The sequence below is a fragment of the Mya arenaria genome, chromosome 7 (assembly GCF_026914265.1).
Source record: "Mya arenaria isolate MELC-2E11 chromosome 7, ASM2691426v1".
Taxonomy (NCBI): Eukaryota; Metazoa; Mollusca; class Bivalvia; order Myida; family Myidae; genus Mya; species Mya arenaria.
This window is the reverse complement of record NC_069128.1, coordinates 57,690,758-57,718,406: the sequence shown is the minus strand read 5'-3', so window position 1 is coordinate 57,718,406 and position 27,649 is coordinate 57,690,758. Positions and strand designations below refer to the sequence as shown.

General features: G+C 33.7%; 1 protein-coding gene across 2 annotated transcripts in view; it reads left to right on the top strand.

The window, feature by feature from the left end:
- LOC128240599 (protocadherin Fat 4-like) overlaps window positions 1-26,952 on the top strand; it is a 40,395-nt gene extending 13,443 nt beyond the window's left edge. Inside the window, exons 1-5 of one of the 2 annotated variants that reach the window (XM_052957297.1) lie at window positions 7,306-7,614; window positions 21,896-22,169; window positions 22,654-22,775; window positions 23,850-23,912; window positions 25,450-26,952. In XM_052957297.1, coding sequence (XP_052813257.1) covers window positions 21,976-22,169; window positions 22,654-22,775; window positions 23,850-23,912; window positions 25,450-25,688 — 618 coding nt within the window. In that variant the 5' untranslated portion in view covers window positions 7,306-7,614; window positions 21,896-21,975 and the 3' untranslated portion in view covers window positions 25,689-26,952. Of the gene's footprint in view, window positions 1-7,305; window positions 7,615-21,895; window positions 22,170-22,653; window positions 22,776-23,849; window positions 23,913-25,449 lie in introns of those variants that run through there. The other variant, XM_052957296.1, reaches the window with a different exon arrangement.
- The last annotated feature ends 697 nt before the right edge of the window (window positions 26,953-27,649 follow it).

The window sequence follows — 27,649 nt, the reverse complement described above, 5'->3', positions numbered from 1 at the left end:
AAATAAATATTTGACTCTCTTAAGCAATTAATTATATGAAAGCAGACGGGCGCCCAAGCTAGCATTGAATTCAATTATATGAGAGCAGAAGGATGCTTACAAAAAGGACTTGGTGCTGCTACCTTGAAAAACTCTATAGCTAAAACCCTATTTTTTATCCTGACATAACCAGAATGATATGTCGCAATATTCCATAGGCTTCAAGCTCAAACGCCTTTACAGTTACCACCGTGTCACCAATACACATACTAACTTGTACAAACGGATGTTGTGGTTGACCCTCGCCATTGTCAGCGGCCTTATTTTACACAATTAAGAGAAGCTTCACTTCGTTGAGTCGTTTATATTCTTTTGTGTATGTAGGTTTACCATTCCTATCAGTTCGTCGGGAAATTAGCACGAAACGAATAAACAACCGACCCTTATTCGGGTAAAACCATCCTTTATCCAAGAAAACATAAATATACCAGTGCATTCGTTGAAGTACCTGCAATTTTATGAATGCCTTTCCCCTTCAAATGCTACATAGGTGATGAATCATGCGCATACGCAAAATTGATGTAACGCCTTCTATTTCTGCATTGAATTACAACCGTCTTGCACTAAGCTCGCGGAGTGTATCCTTTTATACACACTAAACGATAAAGGCAGTACTGTCGTTTTATTGGTGATTAACATTAAATTATTACAAATTTTGTATTTGTATTTTGTATGGCCACACAGACTCAAATACTAACAATGTTTATATTTGAAAGTCACTAACAAGCTTTATTCATTTTTGATCATTTGATAGGAATCATATAATAAATTTCAGTTTTAATTTAGATCGTTTTTAAATTTCAAATTCTGTTTCCAGCTTTTGAAAGTCCAGCAGCTTTCGTTCACTACCTTGATTTTCGGACTAGCCATTAAGTATTTTATTTAATCTAATTGCTATTATCGATTAATATACTCAATGTCATTGGGCACGTGTTGGTATTTTAACTTGTAAGGCAGTTAAGTAAGGGAAACTACTCCAGTAAAGTCCACTGCAGAGTGTGGAAAGGGTTATCATCAATTTAACTACCATGATGATAGGAAAGATAAATCATAATTGGGTATTTTTGAGATTTGAGTCATGTTAAAAGAAGAGATCAAAATCTGTTTCATTACCGTAGCCATTGGAATGAATATTCCTCATTACTGGGACTTTCGATCATTGGTCTTGGGTTAAAAGAAGCGCCACTAACAAATGTTGAAATGACAAGCGTAAAGTAATACAGACATATAATTTTCAGTCCTCGAAAGAAGTTTGAAAGTATCATTATTACAGAAAAGCTATTGATGACTATACTTCAAGTTCATAACGACAAATTAACGGCGGCAGGTATAATAAAGCTGATTAAGAATTCGCATCAGCAAACAAAAGAGTAATTATTATCCATATCGGTTATCACAAAAATATCCAATTTGCAATGCTTCTTAAAATCAGCTCAGGGTGTAAATAGCTGCGACAGCCGAGGTATTTGTTCCACGGTCAGTCGGTTTTACAGTACCCATGATTGTCACTAAATTCATCTTACTTGTACAAAATAATGTTTTATTTGACCTACAACCATGAAACGGGCTTATTCTGCACAATTAACTGGATTTTTATTAAGGTGGATACGTCTGCAATCTTTTGTTTTAGTAGGTAAACATCTTTATCTGACCGATACATTTTGATAAAAACTTCCTCGGGTTTTGGGGCACAAAACATGAACTTTTCGAATCCCTTTTTCATAAAAACGTTAAACATACATGTACAGTATTTAATGCCACATTGAATCACCTGAGTGTTTCAGGGTAGCTGCCCTTTTCAAACTCTACACACATGTCGATTCAAGTCAAGGAGTTTCCAAGTAAATCGCATTCCATATGTTTCATAATTAAAGCAATCCTGTCGTTTGAGTGGTAATAAAAGTTGATAAACATTTACTGTTTTTTTATTTTACATTTCCACACGTATTTATTACAGTATGTCTATGACGTTTTATGCCTAAACATTTTTGTTTATTTTTTCTTTCTTTTTATTCTAAATATTCAACAATGTTCATGTTTATACCTTGCTTTCCAGTATCCCATTGCAAAACTGAAACTGGTTTTATCATTAATTTATGTTTTAGATAAAACGTTTTCAAAATTCAGATTTTGCATCAAGCTTTGAACGTACAACATCTATCGTTTAACTACCTTCAGTTTTAGGACCTGTCTAATGCTATTGTTATTGAGCGATCAATAAACTCAGTGCCATAGGGAACATGTGTGTATAAATATTATGACATTCAACTTGTTCGGCGGTTAATTAGGGGGAAATACTCCGGTTAAGTCAATGGAAAGGATTGGAAAGGATTATCCTCACATTCTACTACCATCACAACGGTTCATAATCTGATTAAATACCATAGTTATATGAATAACGATTCTTCCTTACTGGGACATTTAAAGTGACACCCTTATTCAAAATCAATACATACACATGTATAACAAACATCAATTTTGACTGATAAACCTTAAACTACATACTAAATAATGCATTTATGGAAAAATAAATATAACTGATAACAAGGATGTAACCCTGTATTAAATTAAAAAAAAACAAACTGATAACAAGGATGTAACCCTGTATTTAATAACAGAAAACGCAAACATATTAAATGATTGGTGACTGCTAAAATATTTTTGCTTACGACTGTTGCCTGCTCCGCGGTATAGCGCGATTTGTAAACAGCATTTTATTTTTGTCTTTTTACCTTTACTTCACCTCCAGTTTAAATAATTTGTATGAGATAAACATCACAAAAACAACAGTAATCGTAAATAAAAAAAACTGTACCAAGACAAGCGGGCGTGTGGCAGCCAAATGAAAATTCGACTTATGTGGTAAGTACGTATTCGGACGGAATGATTTCGGGTAAATAAATTGACAAACCGTAAAATGACCATTCAGATTTGTATAAATTTTCTTTATCACTTATATTAAGCGGCGACGTTTCGCTTAACCTTGGACCTTCTGGTAACAATTCGATTAATAATTACAGTGTTTGCCTAAACAATGTACGCAAATATCATCATATTTAACTTAACTCTACCCTTCGTCACAGGATTCATAAAAAAATGTTCCCAACTAAAGGAAAGAAACAATCAAGATCTTAAATCAGTATTAAATAATAATCTATCTGATAACTCACTTACATGTCCTCCGTGTGCCATATGCCCTGAATAAAAGAATTGTTCTTGTTTTTCAGACTCATTTAATAGCCCTACACCAGAGAAAATATCACCCCCAGTGACGAGGTGGACCAGGATTATCTGCAACTGACAGTTGCAACCAGTTTTTAGATATAAATGACTCTTTTTATCCTATTCCAGATCCTGAAGAAGACTGGCTATAACCTGGCGAGGACACAACAGCGGACACCACAACACCTATGACTAATGATTCTGTTTTATCTTGCTGCACAAATAGCGACTCTTCAGATTTTTTCGACAACCTTAAAACTCTTAGAAAAAAAAAAAATGTCCGGTAGGTATTTAATCTACCTAAATATTAAGAGCATACGGTACAAATTCCATGAAAATTTGTAAAATCCTTGATGATAAACTTTCAGATCTGCTCGTAATTGCTGAAACCAAACTGGATGAAAGTCTCAACAACAACTTCTTCAATGCAGACGGATGTAAGTTATACGAGATCACAACTGCCATGGTGGAGGACTGATGGCCTTCACCCGTGCTGATCTCCCCTTCAAACGCCACAGGAACCTGAAAAATGATTAACTTGAGTGCCTGTGCTACGAGCTGTCACTCCAGAGGTGGAAATGGAGTATTCTGTGCTTGTATCAAAAACCGTCGATGTTAGATCCAGAATTAGAAAATTATACTTCAAAGTGTTTGGACAAAATGTTGATAACGTTTGAACATAATTATTATCTGCATACGAGACTTGAATTATGACTTACTGAACAAAGAAAAATGTAAACATCTTCATAACATTTGTGATAACTTTAGCCTGGAAAATACTATATCTGAACCTATGTTTTATGAAAAATTGCAGACCCACACTTATTGTTTAGCAAACGCGCTTTTTGTTACGAAAGAAAACAAACTATGCAAAAAGTGCGGGAAATGCCAAGCCTCGACTCGGACAAGGCCAAGCTTTTTTTTATTATTGATATAAATTTTAACAGCACGTTCACGAAAACCTCTTTCTCGAAACAGCACCATTCTAGTCACAGAGAGTTAGTCGGGGCTTTTCCGTAACGACGCAGCAAATGATTTACTCTTCTGACTTATTCAACAATAAGTGGATTTAATACCCCTATCGACATTCACACCTATTGTTTTACATGCAGATTTGATACAATTTATAGCATATCATTTTTACCAATATTCTTTAAAAAGCATGCATTTTTGGAAGTATATTCTTTTTGATAGTAGTTTAATCCATGATACGATTGATAACAATACAAGATACAAGAATCTTTTAGAAGTCGAGTTTATGACAAGAAAAAATGATGGACTTCCAAGAACATTTCATTTTGGTTCATACAAAATGTAGTTTGTAGTTATAAAATGATTACTGTGTTTTTTCTGTAAAATACAGTTTTCATCATTCTTTTTAATTCGTTAGTATATACTCATGAAACAGTTTGTCGATGAAAAGTAAAAACAATCTGACCGAGGTCGAGGAAAGACGAGTGAACTACTGACCGAGGTCGAGGGAGAACGAGCTAACTTTTGACATGGGTCGAAGAAGGACGAGCGAACTATTGCCGGAGGTCGAGAAGGACAAGTAAACTATTGCCCGAGGCTGTGTTTTAAGTATAACTTGATATTTGAAAAAGGTTTCCGACTGTTCTTGTAAATTTATTGAAAAATAAATTTACCCGCACTGAAATATGAGAGTGTTGACAGGCAGCCAAAGGTTTGATCAGTGATTCAAAACGGACGCCATGTTATACATTGACATTATACAATTACAGACCCTCAAGGTGGTGCAAAATTTAAGAATTTAAACGTCTGCCCGCTTCCATTGGCTACGTTATGCCCCGACCACATCGCAAAGCTATGTTAAAGAGGAAGAGACGTATATATGGTTGACATTTACCATCGCTAGCGGATGACGGCAAATTCAGAACTTCTAAGCCATTATCCGTTGAAAACAAATGGAATGTATATGGACAATGGTTTACAATGTCAAAAATCTTAACAGTTTAACTATGCTGAAAGAAGATCGCATATAAATTTGGGGGTTAGACTTCATGAATGTACTCTTGGCAATGTTAGTTGTTTATGCAATGATACACCTCCCTGACAATCAATTTAAACTTAGAAATACAAAATACACGTTAAACACTACACTTAATTAATGATTACATTTGTGTTATATGAACTACATCCACTGATGTATTGGCGTACATCCGAGGTTGTTTTTCGATGGAAAATGGTCGGAAAGCGTCATTATAAACTCGAGGGGATAAAACACTTAAAACAAATCGAGTAGCCACGTATGACCTTTCTGTCATTTCATGTGAAAATAATGTTTCTGTGCAACACTTAACCAGACCGATGTAAAGGACCATTCGACACTGTAAATCCATCTGTTTTATGTTCAATGCAAAGGAAGCATAAATTACAGATACATAATACTCAAAATCAGTAATAGTTTTACGGTGTATTCATTGCCATTCAATGGCATATGCATTCATCATAAGCGCGATGCAAACCTTTTAATACCTAATAAATGCTTCATGTCAAAATACAGTAAAAATACATTTGGCAGTGACTCTGATTATACAGTTAACATTAAGTCGTTGTATTTTGATACTTCAAATCATTGAAATCCATGCACAGGCAGTTTATTGCGCAAAAACCTCTTTCAGGTGATACATTGAATTATAAACATGTTTAGATGGAAATCTGAAAAGAAATCAGGTGTTATATTAGAAAATGTGTTTTATAGATTGAATGATAACAAGGTAAAATGTAATAGATCACGAAGGTTTGTCGTAGCAGGATTTGAACAAGTTTTGAAAACCGAAACTCATTTCGGTACTCAGCTGGCACACAGATGATACAAGAAATCAAGAACGTCATTTTCTGACAAAATGTGACTTTGTGCGGTTTTTAGACATAAGTGATGTGATCTTATAAGAAATTAAGCTACATTTATAAACTGACACGAAGTATAACATGTTTTTCGATGATTTGTGAAATAAGATATTCCACTGTTTTAAACGATTTAAGTATTGTCTTCAAATCAAATCAAATTTCTCGTTCTCACGTATAAATCAAAGGTAAGACTCTGTCTGGGTCACAGTTTCATCAACGTCATTTCTGAAACGACATTCCATTCACATCTAAGTATGCGGGCTTTCCGAAAAAATCTTCAATTAAATTTCATTATATATCCTTTCTATGCATATCATAAAATAAATAAATTGTTTATTACAGTGCTGGTAATATGTTTTACCGAGTGCGCACTTAAAGCTATGTTTCACAAGTAACGAAAAAAACTGATATTTGAAAATAGGTTACAAAATATATAAACAGGTTTGAAGAAGAAGTTTCTATTCGATTAAGTTAGTATTCAATCGAAAGAAAATAAATTATTATTAATGGAGATCGTGTCGCGGCTCATTTTATACTCGCATCTATAAAACTATTTCGACAGACGCTCAAGCAAAAATACTCATAATACCATTTCGGTGTTTATACCCCATTGACAGTTTTATTATGTGTTTGCTTAAGTGTCTTGCAAAGTCATTGCACACGGCACAGACTGTTAAGGGCGTAGTTATAAACAAATTTTAATTATAAGATTTATTTTTATTATATGGGTTCTATTCTAATTATAAATCTTTAAGGCACTATAATATATGCAGAATTAATTACAATGCATAATACACTGTGTCATAACTTAATACCACTTTTATGCAAATGTTAATATTAATATGCCATTTTTAGAATAAATATTACCTCTTGTCGATTAACATAACCATAAACGTATACTCTTACACATATATCTAAATTTGTTTTGTCAAAACATATTTTGGATGTCAAGCTGATTGTATTACATTAGCCATTAACACCACCTGGATGCCTGTAATACAAATGGGTTCTGGATCAAGGGTTGTATTAAAATATAAATTACTGACAGGTTGAGAACGTACACATTTAAAATTTGCATATTTTGGTGCATCTTTTGAAATGAGCTCGTATTCCTGTATTTCAAAACCGCCAGGGACTACTTTGTATTTATTAATGGTGTCTGCAAAATAAATTTGAATCACATTGAAACTATTCGAATAATATTAATAATAATAATATTAATTAAATTAATGTCGATGTGTTTTGTAGTGTCAGTTTGTTTGTGATGAAAAATTGCTATTTGTCAAATTTTGTCTAAATAAGGCAATGTTTACTGCTGTCGTAGAAACCGTAGAATTTTGCAGTATAAATTGTCGGACCGGGGCTTTAGCGCATTACCGGCTGATTGAAAAACGCTCCACACACAGCTGCGATCTAGTTTGCCAGCATGTTTCGGGAATTTGTTTTTTGTGTTTTGGTGTTTCTGCGGCGTTCAGATATCTGGTATGTTAAAAGATTAATTTATTTTTATATGATTTATATCTACCTTAATGAGCGAGTGTTTTCGTTTAGAAATCAGGTTAAAAATCAATATAAATAATTAAAATCATGTAATATGTGAAAGTGACATTCTTTAACCAGCAAACAGCAAAAGTTGTTTTTATTTTAACCAACATATATATGAATTTCAATCGCTTGTGGTTTACAAAGGTTCAATTCTGCAAGTGCTATTTTGCATAGAGCGATAAGGTCTAAAATGATTTTCATTGATTCAATGTAAACCTTTGATACCGAGGTTCCTACAATAATTAAGTGGCATTAAATTAATAATTTAATTAAGTTTGTAAAACTCTGAAATGCTCCGATACTTTTTAGAATGTATTTAAAAAAATGGTGCATTATGCTCGTTTTCTTAGATTATCCATAAATGTTTGAAATCAAACATTCGCAAAACGCATGATTATTGTCATGATGTTACATTTGAACTAAAAATAACGTAGAATGATTGCAAAATGTCACGGCAGCAGCAAGGGTACCGTGGCTATCCGGCGGGCGCCTTGGAGATCTTTATCAGCCGTAGGTCGCATCGGGAGATTTTAGTCCGATGTGAGAACATTTCTAATTTACCTTAAGCTAGCATACACGTTGGAGACAGCCGTGTACCGTCACAGAACGGTCCCAACAAGATTCGAGCGGATGCCGTACGATTTCGTGACTGACTTTAGGAAATTTCGGGCCCTTCATCGTTCAAGTACCTAACCGTGTCCCTGCGAGTCATTCGCGAGCCCCGTACGATGTTAAAAAAATATAACGTGTATCTGACGGCTCTAGAACGTCCCAGTACCGTGAGGCAGCCGCATGAAATCACGCAGTACTATTTTATCTTACTTACGGACTCCTCGCGATTGAATTCGCGAAACAATGATAGGGCATAACGCGGGTCCTGCTTAACACGTTTACCAAAGACTACTGACATCATGATTTGCAGAATTCGTAGAAAACCGCTCTATGTAGAATAACAGCGGGTCAGGTGGATAGCTGATTGTAGCATACGTCATTATTAATTCCATGTCAAGATTAATTTAACGTTCATCATCAAGCCGGAATTATATCGAATAACTTCGTAAACGGACAGAAATGCGTTGTTGTAAATATATTGGCAGGGCAACACTATTAGAATATTATTAAAAGCAGGGCCAAACTACTGAAAAGCGACGACAACACAGACTATTATTTTTAACTTACTGGTACGTCGGTATTATGACACTAATGAGTGTTTGTATGATACAGATTAACATAAACCACCGAAATAACAACAATATACATATAAAAATGCTTTAATAATTGCATTATAAGTAAGGAATTTAAAGATTAAAATAGAAACATAATCGAAGCATTCTGGAGCATGCGTACATTCCAACTTATGCTTTTAATTGAACATTAACCATAACAATGATTCAAAATATTAATCTTGCGTACATGCTAGCTCTTTTTTGCTTGCGGGAAACAGAGCACTCATTGAATCCAGGATTCACTCAGATTGATAAAATGAAAGATATAAACGTATACATTGTCATTGAAATACATTTCACTACTAAAATCAACTGCACATAATATATTCTTTACAATATAATTTTAGGCAATTTTAGTGATCTGGAAAAGGACAGCGGCCATTTGAAAATTAAGAGAATCTTAAGGGAATCATTTATAATGTTTTTCAGTTATTTGACCAAACTAAAATCACTTCTGCCTGAAATACTTTAGTCGTTATTCCGTTTTCATTACCTACAAGACAAAACAGTAATTGTCTGTTGTGAAAACCCATTTCCACAGGCAAACACGCTGCACTTTATCAACATATCTTACCTGACGGCTGGTTCCTACCCACACTGTACCTCATCCCTCAATATAAAAAACTAACTATTTTTAATAAAGTTCGATTTTTTTTTTCGATTAAACTCTTGCCAGTGACTTGTGATATAAATATCTAATCATTTTATTCTCTTAAGTAACTTTAGATTAAACTAACTGATGCCCTGTGTCACCTCAACGATTGTAAGACTGTTAGAACACTTAGCTGTTTATGTATATTCACTATTCGATTATTCCGAAACAACATGCACATGATAAATTGTATTGTATAACTCTTGTATACACACCCCGAAGAAACTAAATAAGAAACACAATCAGATCTAAACATTGTTGTAGACATATCAGTCGCTTATTAGGAATACTTTGCCAAGGAATTTCGACAGCAGTATTTATAACAATGTTCGCTCTACAATTTTATTACTATGACGAATATTTACTGATAAATCCGACAAAATCAGAAGGTTTATATGACATGATAGTCCCAATGGGGCACATTAACCTCAACTTAAGTCCCTAATGGTAAATTTACACAAGTGGCTTACATGTACACATTTCTCCCGGGAATACATTTGCACACGCCATATAAACAGGGTCTAAACATTTGCACAGAACAAACCATAACATAACAAAGCTTCTTTCCTGTTCAAAAGTTCAGGCAATATACATAAAAACATCATTAAATATTTACCCTTTATAATTGATAAATTATCACGTATGCGTGAAAACATGCCGATCGAGGTTAATAGGGTTAATAAAAAGAAAGATAACTGTTTGAATGAATCAAATAAAATGAAATAGCATTCGATTCGTTTTTGGCAAAGTTAAGAATAAACTTTATACTTTATTTTTATAAAATATCTCAAATATTTAAATATATACATTCAAGACCATTGAAAAACAAATTCAAACAGGGTTATTTACAGTTTCTGATTCAATGCTTAATTCAGAGCATTCTATACAAAGATGGATTTGTAATGTGGTATGCATTTAATTTCTGACTCTAAAAATATATTGCTTTTAACAATTTAATAAAACAAACAACGGAGATCTAGAACACATTTCACAAGGGATTCATTTATATAATTGATATTATTGGCAACGATTGCTTTAAGCTGTGTTTCAATAGAGCTATTTTTTAACATGTTTAAACAAATACCATACAGTAGCTATGACGCAATCATGAACACAATTTTATATTCAAGTATATTTTCTATAGTTTTTTTAACGTTTTTTGACGAAACATAGCATTTGGTGGCACATTTTAAGATAATAATAACAAAATATTTATAAATTGAACTTTTTATGATGTTTTATCTTTGAAACATGCAATTTCATCGCATTATATACGCTATTAATTTTGTTGATGCCTGACAACGAGTTCCTGGTATATGTTTCAATAAAGTTCTGATAAAATTACATATGATTGAGTACAATGCGATTGTGAGTCGAAGGGTGACCGTTTTTTTTAATGCACAAGTTTATTTATACAGTATAGGAGTTTTCGCTCTAGGACCAGTGTACGGGCTACTTTGTTTGTGAACGTTTTAATGAAAAGTTTAGTTTAAAGTCAATCTATAAGAGTATTAGCTATTTCGATTATTATATATGTTATAATATACAAATGACAATACATAGAGCAGATAAAATTTCTTGCGAATTGAATCTACGAAGATAATTGTTATAACATATTGGGATAAGTGTCAAATTGTCCAATTTATCCAAAGTAAATCGTTTTTTGGGTCATTTTATTTGTTCGTCAACACTGCTCGTGTGTTTTGGCTTATCTTCCTTCATTGAGAATTCTGCATTATGATGGCCATTTTGGTTCTGATTGCTGAATATCTCAGCCTTTTTCACAATTTTTCTATTTCCTTCTTTCTTAAGCCTACAACAAGTAAATGCTGATGCATAATAACTTTGCATGCCTGACATAAGATGAACACGTTATAAGTAAGAAAAAAAATCACCAAGAGGTATAAGTTAATGTGATTTACGTATTTGACCCATACCAACCTATTTATTGTATACAATAGATTCAAAGTAAGATTATTGTAAATCTCTTTTTTCAAATTGAACATAACTACCCAGATGTGTCAAAAGTAACATTTGTACATGTATATTAATATTTGAGAAAAGTAAAACATGTATCACAATTGTGTTTGTTTTCTACATTTTTATCTGAGTTATGCCGATGGCGATCCAAGCGCATAGCAGAATGACCAATAGCGTCCTATATCGTTCACATGCGCTGAAACAAAACAATGATAATACAATGTACAAGTCCAGTAGTCAGACATTCAAATTTAAACCATGTTGAGATGCACAAGATGATGGCCCAAATGACACTGAATAAGAGACACAAACGCACTATCATCAAAACAAGTCCAAAAAACTCGTCACAATAGCTTTATCAAAAATGATTGACACAGCGCTATGGAGCGAATTTACTGTGGGGTTGAAACTTGTTTATATGCGCAAAACCTTACAATTCTCTCAACTTGTTCCAACATACAACATTGACAGAAGTGCTTTAAATCAGTCAGTCATCATAATATACTTTGAAACACGTGAAGGTTTTCCTTATCAAATTCAAGGCAAAAAATGCAAGATGTATGTGTGGTCTGTTTCTGATGAACATTTTGTACGGTGTGTCCCGATTAATATCTGGTGCCTACAAACAGGTTTTTCGTCAAGGTATTGCTACTGAGCTTGTCCATGAAAAACAAGCATTAAGCGTTTACGTCAAATTCTTGTTGAGTTTTGATTCGTTTCGTACATGAGTATATATAGAGCAGTTTGTGTCAATAGTTTTTGACTGAGCCTATGCGGTGAAGCTACTGAGCCCTGAGCTCTTGATTTAAGCGTGTCGGCCTTAAGGTGTCTGTAACTTAAATACCGCTTATTCATTGAGGTTGAATATGAAAAGCTATACACGTACGAGCCAAAAAAACGTCTGGTAGTTGGATCACGCTGATGCACCTGTCCCAACAATCCATGATCGACTGCAACATATTGCGTGCTCAAGCTGCTTTCCAACAGCAACCCCTGGCTCTTTCTGTCGCTGCCCGGAGCGTCTGGGGCTCTCTATTGCTCAGCTTTTAGTAGTGGACGCCTTCCGTCATTTTGGGAACTACTCTAAACCTCAATAATAGGCATTGTAGCTATAAGTGCTAAGTGCTCGCACAAAAATTTAGCTAAGAGTTAATTTTCTCAACATTAAAATTCCTCAACATTAAAATTCTCTTGTGGGTAAAACTGCCAGTGCAACAATAAAGCCGAAGTATTAGCAATTTCTGCTTTAACGCTGGAGCAAATTTACTAAACCAAAAAAAAAACTACAGTCGGGGTAAGATGAACCAATCTTACACTCTTGATCATGGAAGATACTTACAATCTGCGACAGTCCAGTTATTCGTTTGAAGTTCCAACACCTTTACAGTATATGCTAATTAAGTCTCCTGAATACATGTTTCTGTACAAAGAAAGTATGTGGTTGAACGACATCATTGTAAGCAGCCTTATTGTGCATAATTGAAGTGACACTCTTATTCAAAATCTTTCGTTTTTTTAAAGATCGGTTTACAATCTCAGATTTTGCTTCAAGCTATTGAACCTACAGCACCTATCGTCTCTTCACCTTAATTTTAGGGCCTGTCATTTAACTTTTGTTTTATTTATTTGTTATTAGCGATCAATATACTCAATGTCATAGGATACAAGTTCGTATCAATATTATGAACTTAAACTTAAATAAGGGGAAATACTCCGGTTTAGTCATTGGAAAGGGTTGGGAAGGGTTATCATCACTTTTACAACCATGGTTACGTAAAGACTCTTCTTCGTAATTGGGTACTTAGTCATTTTGACTCATGCTAATACAAATGATCATAGTTTCCATGTCATGGTAATAGGAATGACTAATATTTATAACTTGGACGTAAAGTCGCATGTAAAGAACTATTAATTATTTTTCTACCATGGTAATTGGATTGACTGTTATTCATAACTGGAACTTTTCAATTTTGATCTGATGTTAAGAGTAGTGACCATAATCTGTTTCTTGGACTTTGGAGTTTTGGTCTCATTTTAAGAGAAGTGACGGACATATGTTTCACAACCATGGTTATAGGAATGACTATTCTTCATATTTGGGTATTCAGGCCTTTTGACTTATGTTAATAGAAGTGCTCAAAACCTAACTCACTACCATGGTGATAGGTAAAACTAATATTTATACTTGAGGACGAAGCGTCACCAGCGAACAATAAAAGTAATAAACCACATTGGTTTTAAAAAGGGAGGAATCTGAAAAGTCGGTGGGGTTGCTATGAGAAAAAAGAAAATATAGTACATTAATAATGCTGTGAAGGACATTTCGCCATTTACAGAAAATGTTAGGATTTTTGTTTGAATGAAGTTCTATTAAGAATTATCTGTCAAACACGTGTATGTATAGTTTGTTGAAATTTATTATCATAATATAAGAATAAATCAAAACCAAATAAGCATTTAATTTCCTTGAGCGTTTTATTCTATGATGGCGGAAGTGTGCCAATGCTTACCTTCATAATGGTGGATGGGTGCTAAAAAGGGTACAGCACCGTTTCAAACTCTTAACCTAAATCCCGAATCATTAATCTGGCATAATCAGAGAGCCATACATATCACATTTATAGTACTCCTCTTTGCTTGATCAATTTTCCATAATGCATGCTTTTACATGTGTTTAATATCTGCGACAGTCGAGGTATTCGTTTCACGTATCACCGCCTTTATAGAAACCACCAAGTCACAAAAATACATCGCAACTTGTACATAAAATTTTGTTGTTAAACAACACTTTGTCAGTAGCCTATTTGCACAATTAACGGGAAGCCTTTAAACGCCGAGTCGTCTGCAATCTTCTGTGCTAGTAGGTATATCTTTGCTCTCCGGCTTATACATTTTTTATTAAACAAATTGCCCAGGTTTTGCAGCACTAAATGCATGGAATACCAATTCCAAATCGGATTGACGAATCCTTTCCATCGAGAACATAAAACATACAGATGCATTTCTTGACTCTACAGGCGTGACGAGTAGTGCAGGAGTATACAAGCATATCCTATTGTAAACATAAAAACTAATTAAAGCAACCCTGTCGATTTATTAGGGATTACTATTGCTACGCATTTTGTATTTTCATTTTATATGTTTTACATATATTTGTGAAAGTATGTCTATGACATTATATTTGTTTAGTAATTATTCTTTAATGTTCATACTTCCAACTGTCTTTGTAACACTAAATAGCTTTCTTGTTTTTGTTTGTAAAACTGATAGATGTCATAATAAAACAACGTTTAATTTAAATCGTTTTAAATTTCAGATTTACTTTCAAGTCAAGACCTACTATTTAAGTTTTGTTTTATCTTATTGTATATCTCGTGTAAGGCAGTAAAGTAAGGGAATGTACTCCGGTTATGTCAATGGAAGGGGTTGGAAAGGGTTATCATCGGTTTCGCTACAATTGCGATAGAAACTCTTGACTTTGTGTGTGTCTCATGTTATGAGAAGTGACCACAGTCTGTGGTACTTGTTTACATCTTAAATACAAAATAAAGATACAATGGGGACATTTTTGCGAAGGCTGACTTATTGTCACGAGATAATAACCTTATAATTATGGCATTCCTGGACGTATGGTCATCAAACTTCACATGAAGGTTGGGCCTGACCAGTAGATGACACCTATTGATTTTGGGGGTCATCGGGTCAAAGGTCAAGGTCACAGTGATAACAAAATAATTTTAAAGCTTGTCCGAGTGATAACTCAACAATGCCTAAACCCATGGCCCTAAAACTTGACTTGGAATTGGGCCTGACCAGTACATGACCCCTTTTGTTCTTGTTATTGTAAATCAATAATATAAATCATTTTCAAAACGCAGGCAGTGCAGTATTTAACTTTGTTTGGTATCTGTTCATTACAGGACCACCAAGGCGTTCATTAATTTATTGATGACACCTGCACTGTTTTGTAGCCGATCGATAATACATTTAATAAAAGTTCTCATATAATAAAATCAATGAGTCCTCGAGTGTCAGTTTGTTTGCAATTGAAAATTGCAACTCACATAACATTTTGTCTAAATAAGGTAATGTTGTCTTGCTGCCGTAGAAACCCTAGCATTCTGCAGTATAAATTGTCAGGTCGGGGCTGTAGCGCCATATCGGCTGATTGAAAAACGTTCCACGCACACCTGCGATTTACTGATGTTTCGGGAAATTGTTTTCTGTGCAATGGTGTTCTGCGGCGTTCAGAGATCTGGTATGTTTAAACATTTGTAATTTCACTTTAAATAATATTATTTAAAAACAAATAAGGATGTTGAAAGGCCTTCGATTTAATGATGTCTTCAAGTCAAGAACTCAGAGTTGGTTTATATCTTCTTTAATGAACGAGTGCTTTTGTTCAGAAATCGGGTAATGGACAAATGGTTGACACAAATAAATATAACCATATTGTATATGGAATTGACATAATGTTACCAACAATATATGCTACAGAAAACACAAGCTGAGTTGATTTTAACTTATATACTATCATTTGAATTTCAATCGCTTGTGTTTTAATAAGCGTTTTTTTCAAACATTGTTTTAAACGGAGCGATGAGGTTAAAAGTATTTTCATGGACTCTATGCAGACGTTTGATACCGTGGACCATAGGTGAATTAAATGTATTGCATTAATAAATTAATTTAAAATGGCTTAACTCTGAAATGCTCCGATAATTTTCAATAAACCAATCATTCAGAAAAGAAAATCAGATCAGAAAATGCATGTTTATTATCATGACATTACTTATAAAATATGAGGCATGCAAGGTACCGAGACTGTCCTGTAGGCACCTTGTTTTTTTTTAATTAGCCGTAGGGCGCATCGGGAGTTGTTGTTGCGAAGTTAAAAGATTCCGATATGAGAAGATATGTAATTGGCCGTAAGCTAGCTTACATGTTAAAGTCAGCATTGCATGATTTTGTCGTTCGTTGTTTCTTTATCAATACCTTCTAGAGGCTGTTGAGACAAAACTGGCACCAGGCAAACACGCGGTGCTTTGTTTAAACCTCACGATTTAAATACTGTTGGTACTACTGCGTTGTCGCATCCAATCCGTGTCGGACAAATTCGGGTTTGGTGGAAACAAAATTAGAAAGACTGGCAAAAGTTATATTTTATGAACAATCAGAAACTAAAATGCTAAATGTAAAGCATACAGATAATGAGTTTAATTATGTCCTTATCATTTTGATATAGTCTTATTTTCTGCGATTACGTATCAAATATTAGTTCGTGTTTATTTCAATGTAAAAAGTGTCATGACCAGTGACTAGCGATATAAATATTTATATATAATTCATTTTTGTTTTGTTAGATTAATCTAACAGATGTCCTGTATTACCTCATTCTATAATTGTAAGACTGTTCGAACACTTAATATTAGCTGTTCATGTTCATTCACTGCTGGATTTTTTTTAAATAAAATGCATATAATAAATTGTGTGCAGAAGGAATTTCGACAATCATAGATTTAATAAAATAAATAATTGTGTATTTATAACAATGTTCACTCTACAATTTTATAATTATGACGAACATTTACTGAAAATTCCGACCAAAATCAGAAGGTTTATCTGACATGAGAGTCCAACGGGAGGCACATTTACCCCAACTCAAGACCTTAATGGTAAATTTAAACATGTGGCTTTTTTGCGTTTATATGGCCACATTTCTCACGAGGATAAATTTGCTCACGTCATATAAACGGGGTCTAAACATTCACACATAATATAACACAAAATTACAAAGTTTCTTTCGTGTTTAACATTTTACGCAATATACATGAAGACATCAGTCAAAATTTACCCCTTATCATTGATAAATTATCAGTATGCGTATTAGCATGGCGATAGAGGTTTATAGGGTTTATAAAAAGAAAGATAACTGTTTGAATGCATGAAATAAAATGAAATAACATTCGAGTCGTTTATGGCAAAATTAAGAATAAACTTTATACTTTGTTTCTTATGAAATATCTCAAATATTCAAATATATACATTGGTATTAATACACATGTTTGATTCGATATATTTTTCAAAGCCATTGACAAACAAATTTAAATTAAACTCTCATTAAGTTAATTGAAATATGCAAATCGGCGAAACTGAACAAATGGTATCTTACACAATGTAAAATGTGGAATTTGTTAATATGACAGGGTTATTTACAGTTCTGAATTGAATGCTTTACATACAAAGATTGATAATTTCTGACTCTAAAAATATATAGCTTTTAGCATAAAGGGTCGTCGACAAAAATATCTTGGTACGTTCTAACAAGCAAATGCGATACCAAATATTTATTTTACAACAGAGATATATAGGAACTGTCATGAGTCGTCATATAGTCAACGAGTTCAGGAAATTTGTTAGTAAGCGAGCATTTTGATATGCTTACTAAAATATTTTATATTAAAACGAGTTGAATACGATTGTGTATCTCGTAAATATATGATGAAACGAGCATCAGACTTTTATCTAAATAAAGTGGGCTGCAACATAACTCTTCGCTAAATAAAAAAGTATGAAACTACGTTATTAACAACTTTAAATAATTGTTTAAAATGGATATGCTTTACAGTTTCCATTTGTCACGTACATCCAATTATCGTGTCACCTATTTTTCCCTAATAACCACTTTGCTCAATCCTGCAAGAGAAAAGAACATTTTTATTTGATGCACCTGTTGCTACAATTTTTAAATCAAAACTTGACAGTCAAAAATAAATCTGAGGTGGTTATGTATATAGTGTTTTTCGGACTATCCCACTTGTAAATTAAATGGGATCATAACATATTTTCGATGATTGTGGTCAAAATATATGTAGTTTGTTAGAGAAAGTGAGATTATTACATCATTTTTTAGTTTATAGGTATTCTGATGCATGTGTGATCTGCCTGTGTCGAGGGTCTCATGTCAAGTGTCTGTTAGCCTTAGTCTTATGTCTTTCAAATGTGGTCTTCATTTAATACTTGTAAACTAATCGTATCTCGTTTGTGTTTAATATCTTCGAAAAGCCTCACATCAGTGAATTAGAACAAAATAATTGCGTAGTTTTACAGTTGAAAGATTTAAACTGATTGCATCAGTGCAATGGAATTTAAATTGCAAAATTGACAGACAACATGTTTCCACTATACTCAATACGAATTTTAGAGAAAAAGAATGTTACTTTATAAATATGACAACGTTTTAAGGTTGGGTTGCAATTTATACAAACCGAGTACGCGGTGATCATATTTATCTGGCTGGTTTTTGCCCTATATTTTATTCTGTGTTTGCTCAGGTGTGTTCACACTGAACACGGTCTGTTCAATGCGTCGTTATAAATTTAACGTCGTTACAATTCAAATGCGCCGTGCCAACATATACTTCCTTTTCTGTTTTAACAAAAGGTTATACAATAATGACAAGTTGTGTTTGTATAGCATTTGTCATTGCATTGGTCATTCAAATCCCCGGGAGACTGTCTGCAAAGTAAATGGGTCGAGGAACAGGGATGAAATAAAATACATTTCCATTTACTTTCTTTTCAAAGAAAATAACAGCACGAGCATGAGAATGTAAATATTCAAACAGTTCATCTTCAAAACGCATACAATAAAGTGTTAAACATTCATCTGTTTTATTTTTAAATTTCAGAGCCGCGTCGGTCCACTTTGCATTTATTTATGATTGATAAAATATTAATAAAGATTTCGGGAAATTGTTTTCTGTGCTTTTGTGTTCTTCGACGTTCAGAGATCTGGTATCTTGCAAGATTCTTTCTGTTATCTTACTCTAAATAATTTTAACATAAATACATACACATTAAGGAGTTGGAACGCCTCTGACTTATTGATATCTTAAAGTCAGCAGCGTTTTTGTGACGAAGAAATCATTACTTAGTGACTTTGTTCAGAATTCGGGTTGAACATAAACAAAAACAATTATAAACTATGAAACTGACCTGCTATTACAAGCATATAGCACAAGCTATGTTTATGTTAAGTAACTTCTTTGAATTTTAATCAAGCATCTTTTTCGAATGCTATTTTTACACGGAGCGATAAGGTCTATAATGATCCTTATAGATACCATCAGCGAAAGTAACTTGTATGTTAGAAATAAATTAATTACATTTGCTGAACTCCAAAATACTTTTATACTATTAAGAAATCGTTTAGAGAATGGTCCAGTATGCATTCTTTAGTTTTTAATAATCCATAAATTCATAAAACAAACTTTCTGAAAACGCATGTATTTTGTCATGATGTTACATTTGAACTTAAGAGAACAGTTACATATCCTTGGACCATTAGTTGGTTGCCAGTATGTTACAAGTTACGTTGAAAGTTTGCAAAATACCCGGGCGGCAGCGAGGGTACCTTGTCTATCTGGCGTGATTTTTTAGGTTCTTACTTAGTATATCTTAGTCTTAATATCGTACGTGTATCTGACGACTTCCGTCCGTCTCCCGACCAAGTACCGTACGGCATCGGAATGAATCATGCGGTACCATTGCAGTTTACATACGGGCTCTTTATATTTATACGGTTGCCGAAGTAGAATAACAATACCACTGGTTAGGTTGATATTTGTAGTTTTTTTTTAAAATAAGTCAATATTTATTCCATAAATTTACCTTGACAATAAAACCAGAATTATTTCGAAGATCTTTCTTAAAGGAGAGAAATGCGTTGTAGAAAATATTTTGACACACACTGTGACAATATAAAAAGCAGAGCAAAGTTATAAAAAGCGATGACAACAATTCGATTATCAAGCGATTATCAACGTTCGGGAATACATTAATAGTATTTGTATGGTCTACATTAATACAAATCCAACACATACAAAAGATAATATGTTTAAGAATTTGATTACTCTTTTATTAAAAAAGAAATAATTGAAAATTAGAATCAAAATATTCACTCGTACCTATGTTATGATATGTTATTGTAACCTTTACAGGTGAATATTGAGCAAATTTTGGAAATCTGGAAATCGACCGCGTTCATTCCAAAAACATAGGAAACATAGGAAAGTAGCAGTGTGAAAGCTGAGTCCTTTTTTTAAATATGTCTCGGTTATTTTGACCAACAGAAAACCACTTATAACTGTATTATTTCAGTCGTTCAATTTTCAATATCATTTAAAGAAATGGCAACAACAACGATTTGCTGTTATAGAAATGTGTTGTTTTAGTTATCCTAGGCACTCAAAGCATCAAGCTGGAACACAGGAAAAACAACACCATGCAATAAAAACATAGTTTAATTAATTTTGGCCGAAAAAGGAGGCTGCAATGAGAATTAAACAAATATATTGTATACATGCAGCCTCAAAACACGCCATGAAATGCACAAGTATAATTACAAAATGGGAGGGAGAGCGGGTTCAAATTTCTTAAAAATGACCGCTCCCGGCTGAAGGCGCGCTTAACAATGCTTTAGGCTCTAAAACACAGCGCCACCTATTAGAGAATTATGGGAAAAGAGTGACGTAAGAGAAAGCTTCAAATTATCGTATTCATGTCTTAATACTTACATTAGTGGTCATGATCGAGGTCGGCGCGCATAAACTCAATACTTGGCTTCAACTATGACACAACGATTGGTCAAGATATTCAAAATAGACTTGACTCTTATGTCCCTTAACACGAAACCATGGCCTTAAATATAGCAATGATTATTGTTGATTTAAAAATAAATCCTATTTATCGAAAAAAATCGCTTGCAGTGGTCCTGTTTATGTTGGAAATGTATTGTATGGAATATAGTTCTCTTGGTAGAAGGGTCTTTATCGTCCTCGTTTCTGAATAAATAAATGATTGTTGCAAATTACATAATTGATACAATATACTATTTTGAACAATGCAACTTTTTCTTGTGCTAATTTGTTTTAGTACAGCTGCAGACAGGAACAGAACTGAAAAATTGCACTTAAAGTATTTTTTTATTTATGCATATTTACAAAAAATTCATTTAATTAAGTTCAAGTGTAAATATTTATTCTTTAAACATCGATGAGGCAACAATTCATTACCTCTCGGCTTTTATGATTCGTTGAACATTTTTTTGTACACTGTCAAAAAGGAAGCCATTTGGCGTTTTATTAACTCTTGCAACCGGTTACGAAAATGATCGAAAATGATAACATGATATAAATTTAAAAAAAAGAGAATTAACCCTCACTAATATTAGCCGTTTTAAATGTACAATAAAATTTTCTTTGGGTAAAATAACATATCATTACCATATAGGTGTTTAATTAATTGTAAATATCATTCATCATATCAATCTAATTAACCAATAAATACTTTCATTTTAGAATCGGCTATCACTGCTTGGTCCGAGACGGGTGGGGGCACAATAACAGGAGCCGATGGAACAATAACACTTGCTGCACCAATGTCCGAGAACTCACCTGTGGGAACAACAGTTGCAACGCTTACAGCTACCACTGGTGCCACCTCAGTGGACTCATACACGGTCACCGGAACTCCAAGTAACGTTGTGGAAATAGCCACATCTACTTCAGGCGAAGTAACGCTTAAAGCCCTAGTGGACTACGAAGCAAATACAGAGTTGGTTCTTTTAATCATGTAAGTTTATAAAATTAAACGAAGGATAATATCAGTGTCTTTTTTTCAAAAAAGGTCATATAAGACTATGCAGACATGTAGCATCTTCCCCTACCTTCCATTCTGTCAAACGTAGTGGTAAGTGAACATTTCAGTAAAACATTTCTGCTACGGAATAGATACGGAAAATATATATATATAGATATTTCGGCCATCACATACTTATCGATGACTTGCACTAATAACGAATAACAAACCAACGAAAAAAAAACAAGACAAACGAAGATACTAATATCGTTCATAAATCTTAGTTATACTGACTTGGGTAAGCTGATTTACGAATGTACGATAATGTTTCGTAAGATCAACAATATGTGTTATCATCAAACATACATAGCAATTCTACAAATCGATCGTACCATAAGCTCGAAAAAAAGATTGGGCATGTGCGATAATATTATTATAAGTGATATCGAAAAGTCTGACGAGTTTTTGCTATTTTTAGAGCAACAGATGATACCTCTGCAACTGGAACAGCTACGGTTACGGTGTCAATTGGGGATGTCGCCGGGCCCCCTTTTACAACAACAACAAAAGAGTTATGCGTAGCCGATGGTTTAGGTCCAGGTCGGTAGAAATCTTTGATTAAAATTTGTAGACATTGTCCAGTGATTGTTAAATTCCCTTCGAAACAAAAAATCTTTAAAAATGCATATATATATTCTCCCGTCGAAAAAGTATTTTGGCGAAAGCTCCAATTTAACTCGATTTGCTTGATCACTTCAAGTTTTAAACCAGTTACTCAGACCACTCGCCTTTGAAGTCAAGTGACAAGTACAGGGTAATTGTATAGTATTTAGCATTGGAAGAAGAGTTGTCTCCCCTGCATTACGCCAATTCATATAAACGAGATATTTTCTGTTAATTTTTCTGACGTTATGTTACATACAGAAGAAAGCACCGTGGTCGCCGACGATGATGATATACATGCGCGAATATTTTTTGGTGGTATTGGTTTAATTTAAATCTAGCAAACTGGCAAATAAAAGAAACCGCTAATTTGTAATTTGTAATTTTAAATACAGGATGACCGATTGTCAATCATTTTAGTCCATACAAGCGACGACCAAAAGTTCCGTATACTGCAATCAAATCAAGCATTCCATGAACATCATTTTTTCAAATCAAAATCACACTAAATTAAAAACAATCCAATGGTGGGATGTTGAAGGAATCAGTATTTAAAGTCTAAACTGTTGTTAAAATAATTCCATTAACTTATTTTCAATCGAACCAGTTCCAGGTTATGAATGCGTATCGGCTAATTAAAATATAAGTTACATTAGTAGTTAATTAGTACATCATAATGGTTAAAGGGAAAAACTATTACGAAGTATGCGATAAACTGAACCGCGTAAAAATGTATCGGCAATCTACTTACGGCACGGTACTACTTGATACCGTTCCGATATTTGAATTAATGAATGCTCGAAAACAAACAAAAGACTTTCCAAAATGGTACAGGAGACAGCCGTTCGAAATAAATTGTTAATTAAAATTGAAAATGAAAATATATAATATGCATATACTATAAAATATAATATTCCATGTTGAAAATAAGACTATAAAACTGCGAAAGCTTTTTAAACTCTGTTTAAATAGATTATTGCCCAATTTACAAAACGAACTTTTTATTTAAAGGAGAATCGGTTGGTGATGTTTCTGTTTCTGTTACCGGCAGTGTCGTTACGTATGCGGATTCTGGTACGTACCTTAACGTATTATTTGAAAATGATTGTGAAGTTATTGCAACAATCTATTAACCACTCTCGTTTGGAGATTTCACGCGAGAGTGTGGTCATATGTTGTGAGGTAAACCGGAGAACCCGGAGAAAACCCACTTGTCCGGCTTAGTGACCACATTAAACTCACATGTGCCGAGGCCGGCGAGGTACCTTGGTGAGAAGCGAGTGGGTTTATCTATAAACTAAACAGAATATCTGGATTGACACTAACATTTAGAAGTAATGTATTTGATTGAAATAGATAGGGTTTCAGCCAGGTTTTAGCTTAAAGACAAATGGCAGATTGTCTGTAAAAAATATTATGCACTCGACAGAAAGTGTTATATAATGTTTCAACTGCCAAATATGTAAAATCATACAATCATGTTATAAATTATAATCAAAATAAAATTTGCAATTGCCAGTCTCTATAAGCATTTAATTGCATGCAAAAGAGTGCCAACGCTGGTCTCCATAGGGGCAGAAGGGTGCCAATGCTGATCTCCTTGAGGGCTGAAGGGCGCAATGTTTTACTCCATGAGGAAAGAAGGGATCGCTCTCAGGAGGACAGGGTGTAGCATCCTTCCATTAAACCACAAACTATTTCCATACTCTGGCTAATAATATAAACAGCAGCAGTCCTCAACATGTGGTCTACACTATTTCATTGATATTTTATTGCTAAATGAGTAATTAACATTTCTTTACACACCTTAAGATGACATGATCAAATTTTAGTATTGTGTTGCTAAAACAACATTTTGTTTAAAAGAAACCATCACATCAAACTCATCAAAGGTAAATTGAATGAAATGTGTAAAACAAACTCTTTTTTTTCTAGTGTAGAACTTACGAGGGGTAATAAGTAACAATTCTAACTATTTGAGTATAAGCAACTCTATGACAGACATGTATACAGCCATAGGTTAGTACCACTGGAACATCTGTATATAGTACTCACACACAAAATATGACAGACATTTATATAACCCTGGGTAGGATCACTGGAACATCTGTATGTAGTACTCAAAAACAAAACTGTTAAAGATATTTATATAGCCCTAGAATATGACCACTGAAACATGTTTACTAAGTCCTTAAAACAAGACTATGACAAACATTTATATAACCCTAGGGTAAGACCAATAGAGTATCTGTACTTGTGCAAATATGCTACATATCAGACGTGCCTTTCTCGTTTTCTTCAAGATACTTGCTTAATTTAAACTACGACGCTTTCACCAGACTATATTTGTTAAGTTTGATCCGTTTGCTATTTGTTTTTAAAGGTAGTTTAAACAATCCGTAATGCATACCGTGTTCCGGCGTTCAGTCGTAAGTAAAATAAATAGTCCATGCTTGTAAATAACGAAAGTCGATAACAATCTTGTTTGTTTTTTGAAGTTGAGACACATCCATTTTATGTAAGCGTATTTGTAATGCATACTAACTATTTGTTTTAGAACACCATTGGCAATGTCAGAATATCTCTATGTGTCAATGTCTAACCATTCCAGATGCCACCTTTGATGTTGATTCAGCTACTGGAGCTGTGACAACGGCTTCCGGTATTACTCTCGACAAGGCCACAGCAGCCGAACATACGGTCACCATTACTGGCACCGTCACTGGTGGTGAAAGCAACGACCTTACACTGACGGTGAAAGTCGGTGGGTGCAGCGGGAAGGAAAAAATGGCTGCCGCTCTCGGAAGCCTTCTGTTGTCTCTGCTTGCGTACACCATTCTTTCCCTGTAAAAGACTTTGATAATTTTTTAGTGTGCCCTTATCGATTCTCGCATTGTTTATGTATATGTATCATGGATTTTACCTAAAGAGCCAAAGACTTTGCATACCAAAAGTGAGACATTTTTCGACGCTTAATATTTAGGTGCCATATTGTGGACGACTTCTAATAACAAAGGCTTTTATTTAAATTAATTATTTTAAGTACTTCAACAAACGAAGATTTGAACAAAATCAAACGAGGGATTCATTCAGTTGATGTTGGCATGGAATGATTTAAACTGCGTTTCAATTGAGCTATACTATTTACAAGTTTCAACAGACACCTCACATCAATTATTAACAAAATTGTAATTATAAGTATATTTTCGAAACTGTTACGAATGTCTTGGCGAAACATAGCATTTTGTGTCACATAAAAAAATAATTATAACAAAAAAGATAAAATTTGAACTTTTAGTGATTAATTGAATTAAGGTAATTTTATCCTATTTACCACGATACTAATCTAGTTAATGTCTGACAACGAGTTTCTGTTATTATTACTAATGAAGTTCAGATTAAAATACATATAATTGAATTCAATGGGATTGTGAGTCGAAAGGTGACTGTTTTGTTAATGCACAAGTTTAATTTCTTTTCTCTATAACCAGTATACGGACTACTTTGATTGTGAATGTTTTAGTGAATAGTTTAAACTCTAATAGGGTATTAGCTATTTCGATTATCAAATAAGTCATACAATTCAAATGACAATGCATAGAACAGTTAAAACATTTTGCGAAATGAATCAACGAAGACAAATGTCATTAGATATAGGTACAAGTGTACAAATTGTGTTACTTCTCCAAAGAAAATATGGTTTTTAATGTTTTTGTTTGTTAACACTGGTTGTGTGTTTTGGCTTATCTTTCTTCATTGAGAATTCTGCATTATGATGGCCATTGTGGTTCTGATTGCTGAATATCTCTGCCTTTTTCACAATTGTTCTATTTATTTCTTTCTTAAGCTAACAAAAAGGTTACGCTGATACATGATAACTAGCCATGCCTGACATCAGATGAACACCTTGTCAATGCAAAAAATAACCAAGTGGTATAAGTTAATGTCATTTACGTATTTGACACATACTTGTCTATTCATTATATGAAATAAATTCGAAGTAAGATTATTGTTAATTACTTATTAAAAATGAACTAAACTACCAAGATATGTCAAAAGTATACTTTGTACTTGTATATACATAATTCAGAAAAATAAAACATGTATCACAATATATGAGTTGTGTTTGCTTTCTACATTTTATTTGAGTTATGACAATGATCGATCCAAAAACATAACAGAATGACCAATAGCGTCCTACATCGTTCACATGCGCTGAAACAAAACAATGATAATACAATGTACAAGTCAAGTAGTCAGTTATTCAAATATAAACCCTATTAAGAGGCACAAGATGAGGGCCCAAACAACACTGAATAAGAGACACAAACGCACTATCATTAAAACCAGATCAAACACTCGTCACAATAGCGTCATCAAAAAGATTGGTCAACACAGCGCCTTGGAACAGTCATTGAAATACGAGTTTACTGTAAATCTTAAACTTGGAAAACCTTACATTTGTACCGTCTGGTTCCCACATCTAACATTGACAGAACTGCTGTCAGTCAGTCAGTCATCATAATATATTTTGAAACTCATGAAGGTTTATCAAATTCAAAGCTAAAAATACAAATGTGGTCTGTTTCTAAGAAACATTGTCTACGGTGTGTCTCGATAAATATCTGGTCCCTACAAACAGGCTTTTAGTTTAGGTATGGCTACTGAGCTCGTCCCTGGTAAATAAATAAAAAAAAAGCATCAAGCGTAAACTGAGCATGAAGTCAACCTATAGGGTATTTGAAAGAAGAGAGTTTTGATTCGTTTCGCACATGAGTATATATAGAGTAGTGTGTATGAATAAGTTGTGG